Source organism: Malaclemys terrapin, chromosome 1 (assembly GCF_027887155.1).
Source record: "Malaclemys terrapin pileata isolate rMalTer1 chromosome 1, rMalTer1.hap1, whole genome shotgun sequence".
Lineage (NCBI taxonomy): Eukaryota > Metazoa > Chordata > Testudines > Emydidae > Malaclemys > Malaclemys terrapin.
Genome location: NC_071505.1, coordinates 178,180,529 through 178,196,404, shown reverse-complemented (window position 1 = coordinate 178,196,404; position 15,876 = coordinate 178,180,529). Strand labels below are relative to the sequence as shown.

General features: G+C 38.3%; 1 protein-coding gene across 5 annotated transcripts in view; it reads right to left on the bottom strand.

Annotated features, from left to right (window-relative positions):
* Positions 1-15,876, bottom strand: part of USP25 (ubiquitin specific peptidase 25) — a 141,737-nt gene that overhangs the window by 91,420 nt on the left and 34,441 nt on the right. For all 5 annotated transcript variants that reach the window (XM_054047277.1, XM_054047286.1, XM_054047294.1 and 2 more), the window contains exons 4-5: positions 7,190-7,313; positions 1,180-1,342 (exon numbers count right to left, since the gene is read on the bottom strand). In XM_054047277.1, coding sequence (XP_053903252.1) covers positions 1,180-1,342; positions 7,190-7,313 — 287 coding nt within the window. The remainder of the gene's footprint in view (positions 1-1,179; positions 1,343-7,189; positions 7,314-15,876) is intronic.

Here is a 15,876-nt window from a genome sequence, read left to right as displayed (position 1 = left end):
ATATTTGTCTAAACACATAATTTTACTAGTTCAGAGACACGTTGTGGTATACTTATTCACCTTGAGTAGTACTTTACTTCTCATAGTTCTGAACTGAGCAGGACTGCTCAAGCAATAAGGTATTACAGTGAGTATGGCAGAATTTGGCCTTACCTGTATAAATTCATGATTATTTAGGCTAGCAAAAGGTCTTTTAGGTCATGTAGTCTATCTCCTTGAATCACCACAGGCCAGTACTGACAGATTTCTACAGGAATACAATTCATTCCTATTCTAATCTTGCCTTGATCATTTTCAGTGATGAGATTTTGCTTCCCTTGAGAAATTATCTACAGTCTAATTTACTTCACACATTTAACCTAGTTCTTAATAGCTTACTCTAAATGACTCCACTCAAATGTAAACCTGGTATACCAATTCTGGCTACTGAAAACTGCTTTTACTGCTTTTTGGAGTTAAAAATCAAATGAGCAAAATTCTCAATTCCTGATTAAGGAACTTCAATTCTTTTCCCCTTGTGAAAGTGAAAATCATTTTGATACATAATTATATCAAACTAATAATAAAGTCTTCATACCAGCTGTACATACGAACAGTTTACCCACTACGACAGTATGCGTATATTAGCTGAGCTAGCCAGACTAACTCAAGACAGAATGACTGAGACTGCACTGGCCTTTTTTCCCCCCACTCTTCCAAAGATCTTCGCTCTGTCTCTTACCCCAACTTTGTGGCTACCCTACGAACAGTTCATTGTTGGGTGGTGGTACTGAAACATTCTAATCATTAGAACTGCAACAACAAAGGTTAGTCAGCCACTTGTCCTCCTCCCACCTCTGACATTTTATTTAAAATATTTATTCCTTGATTTTCAAATACTTTGAGCACCAGCAGCTGTCAAAGTGTGAGCTACAGGCCCTCATTACCTTTGAAAAATCATGCCCTTTGTCGTTAATTAACAAGTTTTGAGACTTACTTCAACACCTCACCAAATCAGATCGGTAATCCAGTATACATACCGTACTAAAACCAGTATGAACATTTATAGGCACATAGTAAACAGATAATGCTGAAATCTCATTCTTTAGCTTTAAGTTTAGATACTGTCCATCACCACCAATTAATTTTGTATAAATTATATTACAACAGAAAGTACAGCTAGTCAGCAAACGCACTTACCTGAATAACAGCACTAAACCAGCATGTGTTGCCAACATTCTTTAATCCAACCGGACAACTGTCTTGCCTTTTTCGATCATAGGGGTTTGGAGAATCACTCCATACTTCTGGATGTGTCCTTTTCAAACTTGCTTTATTTTCTGCTATACTGGCTTCTAGAACTCTTAGAAAGCAGAAAGAGAAATGAAAAAATTAAAAGAAAAGTAATAATACAGTAAGATAACGGTATAATATGTAGTTACACCTACAAATATTAATACAGAAATAATAACTAATCATTTGGTAACTTATCAGATTTATTCTTGACTCGAACACTTTATTTTTTACGTGCCACAACGCGCCTTGGAAAATAAGATGGTACTTTATTTGCAAATGCAGTACTGTAGCTGATTTTCCACAATAAATGGCATTACATAGTCATGTTCATGAATGGGGTAAGCTTTCATGACTAAAGGATACCAATTTTTAATTCCACTATATGTAAATAAAGGAAATTAATTTTAAAAAGTCAACAAAAACCAATCTTTTAAAACTGGGTTCTCATTGTTCAGGTAGACAATAACAAAGTGGGAAACAAAAGTAGTTTGAGAATCTACCAGTAGTCACTTTTCATCCACACGTATCACAGTGCTTTAGAAAGAATATCACCACCATTTGACTGATTAGAAACTATAACGAAGGAAATTTACCTAGCTCACTCAAGATCATGCAGCATACCAATGACAAGCAGATAATGGAATCCATGTTTCTGGATCACCATTTCCACATCCTATGCAGTGGATTCATTGCCTTCTGTAGCTCAAGTGTACCTTGTGGATTAGGAAAAACCCACTCCTCTACCCAGAAAATCTTAAACTGCTCCCATACGGAGTAGTTGCCATATTCAAGACTTTACATTCCTTGTAAGAAATGTGTTGTTCAGATGCAAGGAATTCATCCCTTATACAGAAGCATAACAAAAACTGGAGCAAAAACTCATGAACCCCATTAAACTCAAATCATTGAGATCTCGCTATATAGGGCACTGTAGGGCAGGCATTTTACCTTTTAATTTGGATATTAACTAAAACAAATTACTTCCCATATTAGCAAAAATCAGTATTGCCTCTTGAGAAAACCTGAAAGACAAAGGAACTTTTTTTTTTTTTTTTTTTTTTTTAAAACATTTGCTTCCCCCATCATTGGCATTTCTTTGGCAGTGTTATGTGACAGCTACGCTTTGGGAGAAGATCAGCTATTTGATGATGGCTTAAAGAGGACTTCAAAGCAAATATCACATCAATTTAAAACAATTTCTTGAACAGGAAGTACAATCTAAACTCTGGTTTGCAACTGATTTTGGCCAACAATTGTTAGAATGTGTAATGTAGTTCATGTGAGATCTGCTCAGCCCAGCCAAGAAAAGGGCAGTCAGAGTACCCTACTGTGAATTTCCGAAGCAGCCTTTGCAAGCAGGGTTCAGAGAGAGCTCCAGCTGGACAGTAAGACTGGTCTGCCCAGGCGGAACCCCCAGGGCAGAGTAGTGGAATTCTGTCACCTGCCCCACTATAGAGGTCCATTCCCTGGCACAAGTGAGTGAAACTGGCATCCCCTGATGTTTTTACCTACTTACACTACTTTTACCTACTTACCTTCTGACACCACAGGTTTAGCCAAAGACCAATAGCATTTATGTATTCAGTTCATTTTTAATGATTTTTCTTTTTAGAATTCTCTCTCTTCCTTTAATAGTAGAGGGTTCATCAGTTTGATCACCTACAGGTCTGGTCTTAGCTCAGTTTAGATAAAGCTTTATTACTAAAGCTGACTTTCACTAGCCTTGTGACAGGTTTCAGAGTAGCAGCCATGTTAGTCTGTATCTGCAAAAAGAACAGGAGTACTTGTGGCACCTTAGAAACTAACAAATTTATTAGAGCATAAGCTTTTGTGGACTACAGCCCACTTCTTCGGATGCATACTCCTGTTCTTTTTACTAGCCTTGTGGCAATTTCTCCTAGTTAGAAGGGAATCAACTGCTGGGAGAGGATTAGGCCTAACACTATCTGCCCTCAGATAACATAGTGCTTTTATAGTCAGTAACCATAGACTAAAACATCAGCCTCAACAAATTCATGTCACAGTATGACAGTTAGCTTTTCAATTCCTCAGTCGGTTTTTGACAAGGAAATAGTTCTGGACACAACCTCAACTACAGTGTGCAAGAACCAATTATGGCTCAGTAAAACAGCTATTCAACATAAATTACTTGATGGGATATATTGAACCCTCTCAGCCTCCCAACTGTCATATTGAAATTACTGCCAAAGGTTAAGCAGAGGAAGTTTGATACTAGGCCATTCTCATATATGTAATATGATGTGGGACTTATGAGAAAGAATCTCTCACACATTGTCCTTGACACGTGGAAGTGATCTGTCAAGATAATTGGGACGAGGATGTCTTACTTCTGGCTCTGGGTATCATCAACCCTCTTCAAAATCATAGCATATGGAACAGAAAATGGCTCCCAAGAATGATGCTAACAACCAAAAAAGTAGTTATTTAATTGGAAGAGCAAGACCAAGACATGCATCAATTCATGAATCTCTTGGTGCATTTTTAGACATGACTCACTGTGTAGAAAAAAGGACCTTCTTAATTTTAACAAGTAAAGGGACCTTTGGGTACAATCTTGAACTCTTTAGCCAACCAGAAGTCCCACTATCATCAGTGGGAATTCTGTCTGGGTAGGGCCCGGCCCTATTTGGAAATACTTTCTAGAGTTCAAGAGCTTGACATCTAGGATGGCTCTACCCCTTTCTACCATTGCCATTAAATATGGTAGTTATTTACATGCTCATACTATTACAATCCTAATTATTTTACTCATATATTTATACTTTGTTTGAAACCATCAAGTTTTAAATGATATAGCAGATGAGGAAGTAAGTTATAGAAATTCTAATAAGGACAGCTGCCTGTTGGATAACAGAACACATTAGTGGGCTGAGAAATCTTAAGGTCATTAATATTCAAAGAGCAGTATATTTGAATCTTTTTAGTATCAGGACAGGTGACTAAGAATTCTGAATACTCTAAGCTTGCTTTTTCTTTAGAGGCAGCTATGGCCACATGTAATTTGTGAACCACAATGCAGCTGCTATATCATGTCCTATAAAATAAAAACCTATACTCGCAGGAGTGTTTGAGAGAAAACAACTGGGTGAGCTTTGTCATGTTAATGCGCTGGACTTAAATGCTTTATGGAGAGATTCAGCAGGGAAGAAAAAGACATTTTTACTTTAAAATAACAGAATCAATATTCCTCAATGACAACAGTTTGCGTGCATGCATGGGCATTTGGATTGCACTTCTCTCAATCTGGTATTGACCAGTTCTAAAAAATGTCAATTTAATGCAAAAAACAAAACTACTGTAATGTTTCATATATATAGTGATCACACAAATCAATAAATTCATAATGTTCCCATAGAAACCTTAACTCCACACCTAGCAAACTCATTAGGCACCTCTCATTTGTGCTTTTGAAAATCTTCCCCATAATGAGGATACCAAATTAAAAGATTAGTGTCCTTCAATTATTAAAACTGATTTTTTCCAGGTTGCTTTCTTGCCGCTGGAGTTTTTATTTGACTTTTGCTTTCCCTTAGCCTAATAAACAAAAACTGACTACTACATTTGCCCTTGTTTCCATTTTTTTTTTTTAAATCAGTTTCACTTTCTGGTTTTCAGAACAGAGCAAAGCTGCCAACAGACAGTAAAGGAATGAATGTTAGTATCCAAGAAGGAAAAAAAAAAATCTGTGCGAGTTAGGCTTTCTATACATATAAAAAACAAAACCTAAAATCCTATCATAAATGACCATGGTATTTCTGTAAACCTTAAGTGTCAAATTTCTGTATTTGACTTGTGATTCAAACTTAACATTACATGAACAATACACACATCTATAATTAAAAGATAAGCATGTTGCTAGTATAAACAAACACTATTTATTTTATTTTGGTGAGGCTGTATAGGATTGACTAGAGAGATCCTATATGCTTCTTGTATACGTGATACAAATAAAATGGCATATTGGTTTGCTAGTTTCTGCCACCAGAGAAAAATACTAAAAAACATTTGCAGTATTTACTTGTAGATCAGAAGATTGCCAAAAGTGGTCTTTTTTAATCTTTGCAGTGTGGAAAAGGGACTAGGGGGAAAAGAAGACTGTCTAAATCGAGAAGATACTTCAAAAGCAAAAGAAAAGGTCCTGAATAGAGGCCAAAGCAAAAAACAAAAAAAGGAAATGGCCCTGCAAGATGCACCTAAACCTCCAACACAATTATGAAAACAGTCTAACTAAAAGTTCACAAGAGCTGAACTTCTCATATGAAATTAGAGAAAAACAGCTTTGGCTGTCTTGTACTAAAATAGTAATTTATGAGAAATTATGCCAGAAAATACATATACTGAAACCTGAAGAACAATATCACCAGCCACATTAACTAACTACCAGGAGCAAATCTCCCTCTTGTCTCAGCCCCTCCGGTCTTCCTAAAGAATGTAAGACATTTTAAACTAGTCCAATAATGAGGACCCTGATCACTAAATAGCCTTCCAGATGTGTGGGAAGAACTATCTTTAATAGGCATGTTTACTTTTGCAATAAGCACAGTTTCTATTTTTCAAAGAAAAATATTGTAGGGAAAGATGGGAAATTACATGTCAGAGAAGAAGCCTTTTCATTATATCCCTGACTTTGCTAAACACAATGTGCTAAGCAATACAATTGTGGTGGACCTCCTAACTCCAACTTGTCTCAGACTTAAGGTAAAGGGCCATTTTGGAGGATAAAGCAATAATAGCTAGAGCAGCTTAACTTTCTGTGGGAACCACAGGCATGCACAGCACACCCTCACTTGGGTGCACACTTAACAAGATTACCAAATAACCAGGGCCGGCTCTGTCTTTTAAGCTGCCCCAAGCAAAAAACACAACCACCACCACTGTGGCGCAGTTTAAAAAAAAAAAAAAAAAAAAAAAGCGGCCGTGCCGCCCTAGGATTGGGCGGAATGCCGCCTCGAACAATCTGCTGCCCCAAGCACCAGCTTGCTCAGCTGGTGCCTGGAGCCAACCCTGCAAATAACTATTGCAACTGGGTAGTACCTCACTTTCAAACACTCGTACCTTGGGTCAAATCAAAGCTACTTTCCTCCATAGAAAGGCCATGCATAGCTTTTCAGTGAGAACTATATCCACAGCTAATTGCAACTTTCAAGACTCTGTCATTTCAGCTCTACTGCTGTTCACAAAAGATGTCACAATATATTTTCCCATTTAAAAAATTTTTGCGCTAAAAAGTAAAATAAATAAATAAATAAATAAAAATAAAACACCCACACACGCTCCTCCCACCCCTCCACCTTAGGCAAAACGAAGTCTAGAAAATTTCAGTCCAAACTGTGAATGTTTTAAAGAATTCTGGCCCTCTGAAACAAACAAGTTTTGTAACAAAAAAACACATTGCCACCTGTAATGTGGTAGCTCTTGTTTCTGCTAAAATTTAAGAACACTAACAAAATCATACTTTCCTGACACAGAAGTGAGAAACTGTTATTGTAATAATGAACACTGCAAGCATACAAAGTGGCTAGCGTCTTAATCATATTTTGCTTTCCAACTCTTTCCCAAATACACCATAGAAATGTCTTTCAGTTTCAGGTTTGATTTTAGAAAAAATTGACCAAAGGTCTCTGCTTCCAAACTGGTCCTAGGTATCTAAGCAAATGTGCAGCCATGAAATATACCATTAATTTCTACCTTAAAAATAGAGGGCTGGTTTTTCAACAGAAAGCATATAGTGCAGTAAAGCAACACTCCTGAAGCCAGAGGTATCAGCAGCACAACAGACGAAAATTAACAAGTTCTTCTTTATTAGATGGGGAGGGGGGGTGGGAAATCAACACAGGCCAATCTCTGATTCTTTTAAAATTTTATTTCTGCTTTATGTAAGTTGTTTGTTTACCTGCTAATGGCTTGTTCCTCATCTGTTATTCCAGTCTCCCTGAATGCCCTGTTTGATTCCTCCAAACTCAGGGCAATTGCCCTCTGAAGATCATCTTTATCATCTCCAGTGAGATCAATCACATCTGAAAAGCAAAACTATCTTTCTCAAAATTAAAAGTGAAACAGAATGAAAAATAAATCTTACGGTAGAGGACAGAAAACCAGCATGGACTGCTAAACCACATTCAAATTCCTCCTCAAAATTAACTTCTTTTGTTTTGCTTTCCACCACTAATCTTAACATCTTCACTACTTACTCCCTCTCCTACCTGATAATTAAAATAAATAAAGAAAAACATAACACTTTCTTCTTTGTAACTAATGCTCTACAAAGAGCATTTTTCCCTTTTCCAAAGTCTTCCTGTTTCCCAAGTGGTCTCCATCAAGTTACCCATCAATGTAGAACTGGTTCTGCAAACCTACAGCTTCCTGTAAAGTCCCTTCTCTACTACTGCTTTTAAGTTCAGTGGTGTAACGGTCTTTATCAAGGCCAAGATACTGCTTTTTCCAACTTACATTTGATGAAAATAGAATTTCCTTAAAGGATATCTTCAAAGAGAACAGTCACGACTATGATCTCATATGCAACCACATGTGCTGAATGTCCCCAAAACACAGACAAAAGCATAATCCTGCAAATGCTTGTGTGTATATTGTATACACACACAGCCAATGAGATTAGTGATGTAGGTAAGGTAATTACATACATAGGCATTTGCAGGATTAAGACCTAAGCGAGGAGTCAGCACATTATTAAGCTAAATCTTCCCTTCCCTCTCTTTTTCCTCCCATTCTCCTTCTCACACTTTTTTAGTTTGAAACTAGACATGTTGAATTTCCTTCAGTCGGATTAGTGGAAGCAACCAGCACAACATTCAATTACCAAAAACATCAAAGAAAAATGATCAGATATTGAAGTTCAAATAAGAGTCCCCACATTGGCAATCCGTCCAGCCTTTTTTCTTTTACCAAATGAATAAAAATGTAAGGGGCCTATTTCCTACTTTCCCTATAATCGCAGTCACCACAAAAAAAATAATTTTATCAGCTGCCAGCAAACATAATTTATGTAAGCTTCCCAACCTACTGTATGTAGCAGTAGAAACTCTTCTTTACTCAGGAGAGGAAATATATTCTCTCTCGCAGCCTCCCACTTGCTAAATTATGCATTCCCATCAAGCAGAGAAACTCTTCCCAGAGCAGTCAGGCTAATGGGAATGACGGCCAGCTGTGCAAGACTGCTAGAAGGACAGAGGACTGAATGCATCAGACTTTCCATGGCTGAAAATCGCACTTTGCAAGTCAGCGGGAGGGAAGGAGAGAAGGAATTATGTTGTACAAAGATGACCCTCAGGTGTACCTGTATGATGTCAAACCCAGAGTCAGTGCAGTGCCATTTTCACTTTCTTTCCTGTTCTTATGGGCCAGAGCAAAGTCAAACAAAGCAGCTATGCCAGGGGTTACTCCAGCCTAAAAGCAATGTTAAAAGCAGATGGGAGGCGGATGACAGAATGGAGAGCTACAAACTTGGGAGTTATAGAGGAAAGGAGGTGAGGCAATTTGTTTACATTTCCCCTTTCACTGCCGCATCTTTGTAACTCATTCCCAAGAACTTCTCTTTTTAGCTTTCCCCTGATAGATTGGCCTGCGGTAGAGTCAGTATTCATTATTCTCCCAGTCTTGTATAGCTGTGGATACTTTCTGTTGAATCAAAATAATACACTGAAAGTGTGATGTTACAATCATTTCCATAGCTACACACCAATCTGCAGCTAAGGAAGGATTGTAGATATCAAAATGACAGTTCTTTTCTCATATCTTCAGAAATTAGACATAGCACTGGCCCTTCTCCCACTGCATTTCTCCTCACCAGCTTCCACCAGGGTCTGTGTTATTTGGTTGAAATTCAATTTAATTTAGATATTAAGCCCTTAGGCGCAGCAACCATATCTTCTTACCTGTAAAGCAATATACACAACTATAGCACTCTAGTAATAAACAATAGCAAGAACAACAGCAAAGTAACTTGTTTTACTTTAAGTATCTGTGTGATGCTTGGAAACAGTTCCTGAATTGATTTTTATTTTTTAAAACAATGTTTAGAGTCTCAGGCTTGCAAATCTCACTCCAGAGGGGGCTAAATCCATTATGAAATGATACACTCGGCTGATAAGGAAGCTAACATCTGATGCATTATGGATTTTAGTATTCTGTACATGCCAATTCAGACAAAAAACCTGGCAATTTACAAATATGGCACCACACCTGCAAACTGAGAAACTTAGCCATTCAGAGCTGGAGTACGAACACTTCACTGATAGCAGATTAAAAAAAAAAATACATTAATAAAAATTGCATAGAAAAGAGGCCAGCAGTGAAGCAGTTGGGAGTGTTATCCAGTGGGCAGCATATTGGTTTAGGGCTCTGGTCCACTTGTTATTCAAAAGAATTTTTTAAAGTAACAAAATTTCAGTTTCTGTCATTGCCAAAACCATTTAATGGAGTTACAGCTCCACAATTTATAATTATCTGTCATTCTGCATTTCCCACCCATTTGCTGGTAGTCACTTAGCAACCCTGCAGTCTCACTGGAAGTTTCCTATATTTCCAGTTGCAGAGTGCTGGTAGTGATCACAACTAATAAAGGATGAACATAAGAATGGCCATACTGGGTCAGACCAAAGGTCTATCAAGCCCAGTATCCTGTCCTCTGACAGTGGCCAATGGCAGATGCCCCAAAGGGAATGAACAGACCCGTTATCATCAAGTGATCCATGATGGTGAAAGGTTAGTTTGGGGTATATAGGGGGAAAGCAGGTTGAAATAAATGGGCATCCCCATTAATTAGGTGAATCTAGGATTACATTAGTCACTTCTTTGGAAAGGTGAAGGCTTCTGCAGCCATTCCTTTTTCATTGGGGTTGATAAGAAATCTTTGAGTTATCCGCATCTTATACAAAAATTAAAAAGGAAGAGTCAATATTTAAATGAAAAATAAAAAAACTTGAAAAATCTCATTTTCTTCACACACACACACACACACCCCATCCAAGACAAAACACACAGTAGTTGTATCACTGCAAACTACCCTCCATTGAGCCCAGACAGAAGTTCCCATTGCTAAAAAAGCGAAGACTGCCAAAATATTTCAAGGTCAAAGTCAACTGACACTTTGCCAAAATTGTATTTTTTTCCTTTTTCTGGCTAATGGACAACACATCTTTAATATTTTAAATGTTTATTAACATGTACTATTAGCCTAAATGTTAAGAACATCACAAAAATGTACTGTTAATTGGTGTACTAAGAACAGAAGTTGAGCATATAGTATTAAAACAAAAAGGAGAATCCCCATCTACACTTTGTTTCTAAAAATTTTGCTAATGAAAAGTATTTTTAAAGATGACATGTAATTACACATCAAACAGCTTTAGTTTATATGGTGCCTGATTCCAAGCCCACTGATGTCAACAGAAATGCTCCAATTGGTTTCAAAAGGCTTTAGCTCAAACACTATATGATTTTCTTTTATAAATTGTACTTCACTTCTCATGTGTTCATATGCATTTTTCTCTAAAACAGTTACTACCCATTACTTATCCCTTTCATCATATACACATTCACTGTAATTAATTTGTGTCACTGAACAGGGGATAACAGAACCCATAGATGAAAACTGATGTTATCTAAACTTCCTTTTCTAATGTACTTTGAGGACATCTGTTCTGAATGTTCTCTATATACTGATTCCTGATTCTCCAAGCATACATAGTGTCCCTCCAAGAAAAATTCAAACTGTTCTTTTTAAAACATTGATTAATATTTTGTAGCTTGTTGACTCTTAAGTGTACTGAAGTCTTTTGGTGCAATACCTTGAAAATGAAAGGGCCCAAGGTATCTAACTTTGAATTTTGCATATTCATTGGTTACTTTGGCTGATTGTTCATTTGATTTATGATGTTCCTTTGATCTATGAGTTTACGGAGTGCTGCAACACTGAAACAGTGGCTTGTGGTTATTGAATAGCAACTTCTACTGGAACATGATGAACCCACTCATTTTTAAAGCTTACCCTTTGACTGATTAAGTAGGAATTTAGATTTTGGAGCTAAAGGTTCTGAACTGAAATACCTATAGCGAGGCTCTTGTCTGGATAACTATTGATTCATAGATTTTAAAGTAGAAGAGACCATTAGATCATCTGGTCTGACCCATATAACACAGGCCATATGTAAAATTTCACCCAGTTACTCCAGATTTGGCCCTACTAACTTGTGTTTGTCTAAAGCATATCTTCCAGAATGGCATCCAGTCTTGATCCGAACATTTCAAGAGATAAAGAATCCAACACTTCCCTTGGTAGCCTGTTCCAATAGTTATTCACCCTCACTGTGAAAAATGTGTTTTATTTCTTATTTCAATTTGTCTGGCTTTAAATTCCAGCCATTGGTTCCTGTTATACCTTTCTCTGCTAGATTAAAGAACCCTTTAGGACACAGTGTTTTCTCCCCATGAAGGTATTTATACACCATAATCAAGTTACCTTTAGACCAAGCCCTTACAAATGAGCCTGTAAGAGGCACAGAATTTATTCTCAAACTTCGCAGCCAAATATGATTATTATTGGATAAAACAACCACCACCTCTTAATTTTTGTTAATAAGCAAAGCAGCTCCTCAGAGTTATGCCAATGGCATTGAAACATTAGTTTCAGTCAAAGACTCAAGAATGCTACATCTGCTGTTCAGAAAGATTAGTTTTGAATAGGCAAGAAGGTGACATGATCTTCAAAAGGTCTAGCTGGGTACACTAGTGACCTTTACTCACAAACAATTAGTGTACAGAGATGAATAGCGTAACTACTATTGGAACTGGCTCTTGCTTTTGATAGTTTTTGGTTTTGTTTTGTTTTCTAATCTATGCAGCAGTGTGTATTTGTGGTACATAAGGTCCAGTGTTTGAAATCCTCCCTACGCATTGTGTATTGCCACAAATGGGTTTAATAAGTGAAAACATTTCAAGTATGTCAATGTACAGTCACCACTGGTCCATTTTTTTCTAACTCAATACTCAGTTTGCTTACTGAGGAAGTTCCCATCAGATTATTTAAAATAAACTATTCATACTCAAGTTTAACGGGTTGTGTTTTTAAGAGACAATTATTGCGTTATTTGAGTTCTTAATGTCAAAGATTTTACCAGAGTGAAATCAATGCCACTAAAAGGAAAAAGCAAATGGGAGGAACCTGGAAGAGTGAGCAGGCTACGAAACTCACCAGGAGACACAGTGAGTGGCAACTGAACCTGGAGGCATGCAGTAACAACCATGGTCACACAACTGCTGGCACAGGAGAAGGAAAATGAAGGTGTTGGCCTGTTGAATGAAAAGCTGCTGAATCTGGGAAGCCCAAGATTTTCAAACTGTTGCCATTTTGAGATTAAAGAGTTAAGATTACATCAAATGTATTTATTACTGCCCAAGCAAAGTGAGATCCTACTTTGCTTGGGCAAACTTTTTGGCCCAAGGGCCACATCTGTGTATGGAAATTGTATGGCATGCCATGAATGCTCACAAAATTGGGGGTTGGGGTGTGGGAGGGGGCGTGAGCTGGGGATGAGGAATTGAGGGTGTTGGGCTGGAACAGAGGGGTTCAAGGGCAGGAGGGGGATCAGGGCTGGGGCAGGGGCATGAGAGGGGGTCGGGGTGCAGGCTCCAGGCGGCGCTTACCTCAAGCAGCTCCCAGAAGCAGCGGCATGTCCCATCCGCAGTCACCGCCCCTGCAGCTCCCATTGACCACAGTTCCCAGCCAATGGGAGCTGCGGGGGCAGTGCTGGGGAGCATGCAGAGCCCCGTGGCTGCCCCTATGCATAGGACACGCCGCTGCTTCCAGGAACTGAGCGGAATGGGGGAAGCCCCAGACCCTGCTCCCCAGCAGGAGCTTGAGGGCTGGATTAAAACATCTGCAGGACCGGATGCTGCCCCTGGGCCATAGTTTGCCCACCACTGTCCTAGACTCAATTTCATGGAATTTCTTTGTTCTTAAAGTGTTACCTTTTGTATGTCGCATCCAATCAATTCCAAGGAATCTTGTGAGCACCAATGGGCAGAACCCTATTGATTTCGATTAAAATCAGAAAACCAGAAGAGGGAAATGGGCGAATGCAGAGCCTCTGGGATCCAGTTTGCAGACTCAGCACCTTCTAACAGCTTTCCTATTGTCCACAGATCAAAGAACCCATTTATGGCAACCACAAACACCATCCAGCATAACACCAATCCTCATCTCAGTCCAGCCCATCAATCCCAATATAGTTTAAATTTGGACATCCAGAATAACTCATCTTCCAAACAGAAAGAAAACAAGAAAGAATGGTGGAGGAACAGGGGTAAACGGGGGTACACTGAGCCCAACACCGGGAGAGAATGGGGTGGGGTACACAGAGCCCGTGGCATGTGCCATAGGGAAGAATCAAGGGACATACAGCCTTTGGCATGACAACAAAAGCAGTAGAGTTGCAGGGGGTCCCTGAAATACAGAGGGAGAGGAGTTTGGCACACAAGAAGCTTATGGGGAAAAAGAGAAATGCAAGGAGCCCCTAAGTGTGTGCAACAAGCTCAGCCTACAGAAGCAACAAAGCCTGTGACCCTCTAGTTAATATAGCTCCCAAGATGTGCAACTTTTATACTCATAAGATTTAAGCTCCTCTGGCAGAGACAGAGTTACACAGAAGAATAATTTCTATACATGAAATATTTCAGGACTTGAATTTGATAAAATTTTAATAGCATGAGGGAGAGAAATTCCTGTACTTTAGAACAGAGGGGCATGTGGTTATTTCTGCAAGGCTTGGCTGAAGTTTGACCCAAAGACAATATTTTTCTAAAATGAATTTCTCCCTCTTTCGCTGCTTCTTCCTCCCAAACCCTGGATTCTTCAAGTTTCTCAAATAAAAAGGAGAAAATAAATACTATGTTTAACAATGTAACTGTTCTGACTAACATCCCCAGACAAAAATAAATTGAGGTGAGTTGTTTTAAATCATGCTACTAAAAGCACTGAACTTCAGGTAGAACGTGCTTCAAGTGCTCTATAATGGCACAGCATTATTAAACACTACTGTACTTCTCTAGTTTTTTGTATTGCTATAAGCACAGTGGTCTTTTTGCAAAAAACTGCAAGGTCTCTTTTGTAACGCCTGGGATCCACATGACACAGCAAAAACTCTAGATCAGAATTTTTGTATGGGTATATTGCAACAACCCCAACATTTAACAAGTTTTCATGTTATGGTTTCTATTTGCTTACACACAAACTGACAACTACCACTTGCACATAGAGTTGATCAAAGCAACTGTATATGCAGCTGTTGGTGCTAGAAAACTGCACATGCAGGTGTTGGGAAATGCAAAATTTGGCATGCACAAGTGAAGGCTGTATTCTTAATATTAATGCGGCCTTTGTGTTTAATACTGAATTAATTTCTGATAAGTAGTAAATTATCAAATTTATGAAATATAAAGCATTGTTGAAGGAAGGAGTAGAAAGGTTCTTTATTTTCATTAACCAGGCATGTTTTTAAAATCTTAACAATTGAACATTCAATTAATAGCTTTTCCAACTGTTGACAAGCCAATAAATTGCCATAAACAGGGTCTGGGCAGAAAGCCTACTACTCTTGAGGAATTTCAGTTTCCTAACACTTCCTTCCATGTTGGATAATGTACTTGGTGGCTCAACCAGATATTTTATTCTTTACTAAGTAAGCATCTTTCAATAGTATAGAGCCAGTTAAGCCAATAACCTCAAGAATAAGCCAACTATGCCTTTTTGCTTGGCATACATTCACAAGCCTCAATAAACAGATATTTTTTGTTCCCTGGTAAGGCACTGGTTTTCCGGTATTTATCTGCTGCCCTCTTATCCCCAGTCTAGATGACTCAAGACATCTTAAATTTCAAATGAATGTGGATGATTGAGTAATAAGGCATGATGTGATGAGTTTATCTTGAGATAATTACACTTTGGTGGGGCATTTAATGGGGTTCAACAAATTTAAATGGCAAAACAATGTCATCAGTTTTACAGTGTTACAGATATAAGTGGCATCAATAACCCTCTTCATTGAAGGGAATGATGAAGGTTAAAATAATGTTATCGTGGTTTAAGATTTTGTCTTAACCCATGTTTGTTTTCATTCTCCTCTCAAATCAACCATTGTCCTATTCTCTCCCCTCCTCCCCCTTCATACCCTGATTGCAAGAGTGTCCTGGTGATTTGTTTTGAGCTTTTTCTATTTATAAAAAAAATGTGAAGAAATGTAGTGGATGCGATAAAGATACTTATCAGCAGAGACTGGATTGAGCAGAGAATAGTGTAACTTACAAAGTTTTCCAAAGTTCTGCAAAGTCTCCTCTCTTCGGATATGCAAAAGTTCTGTTATCCCAGTCAGGGATTTCTCTTCATCAGAGACAGCCAAAGTTCAGTGGTTTTCTCATGTACAGAAATAAACTAGGATGAGACTCCCAAATACATTAATTTTGTGACCTAAAGCTAGCCTGCAAGGAATTAAGGGCTCTCTAGCTTTGATGCCAATGAACTTGAACAGTCAGCAGCAGATAACGTAAGGGATGTCAGTCTCCAAAATG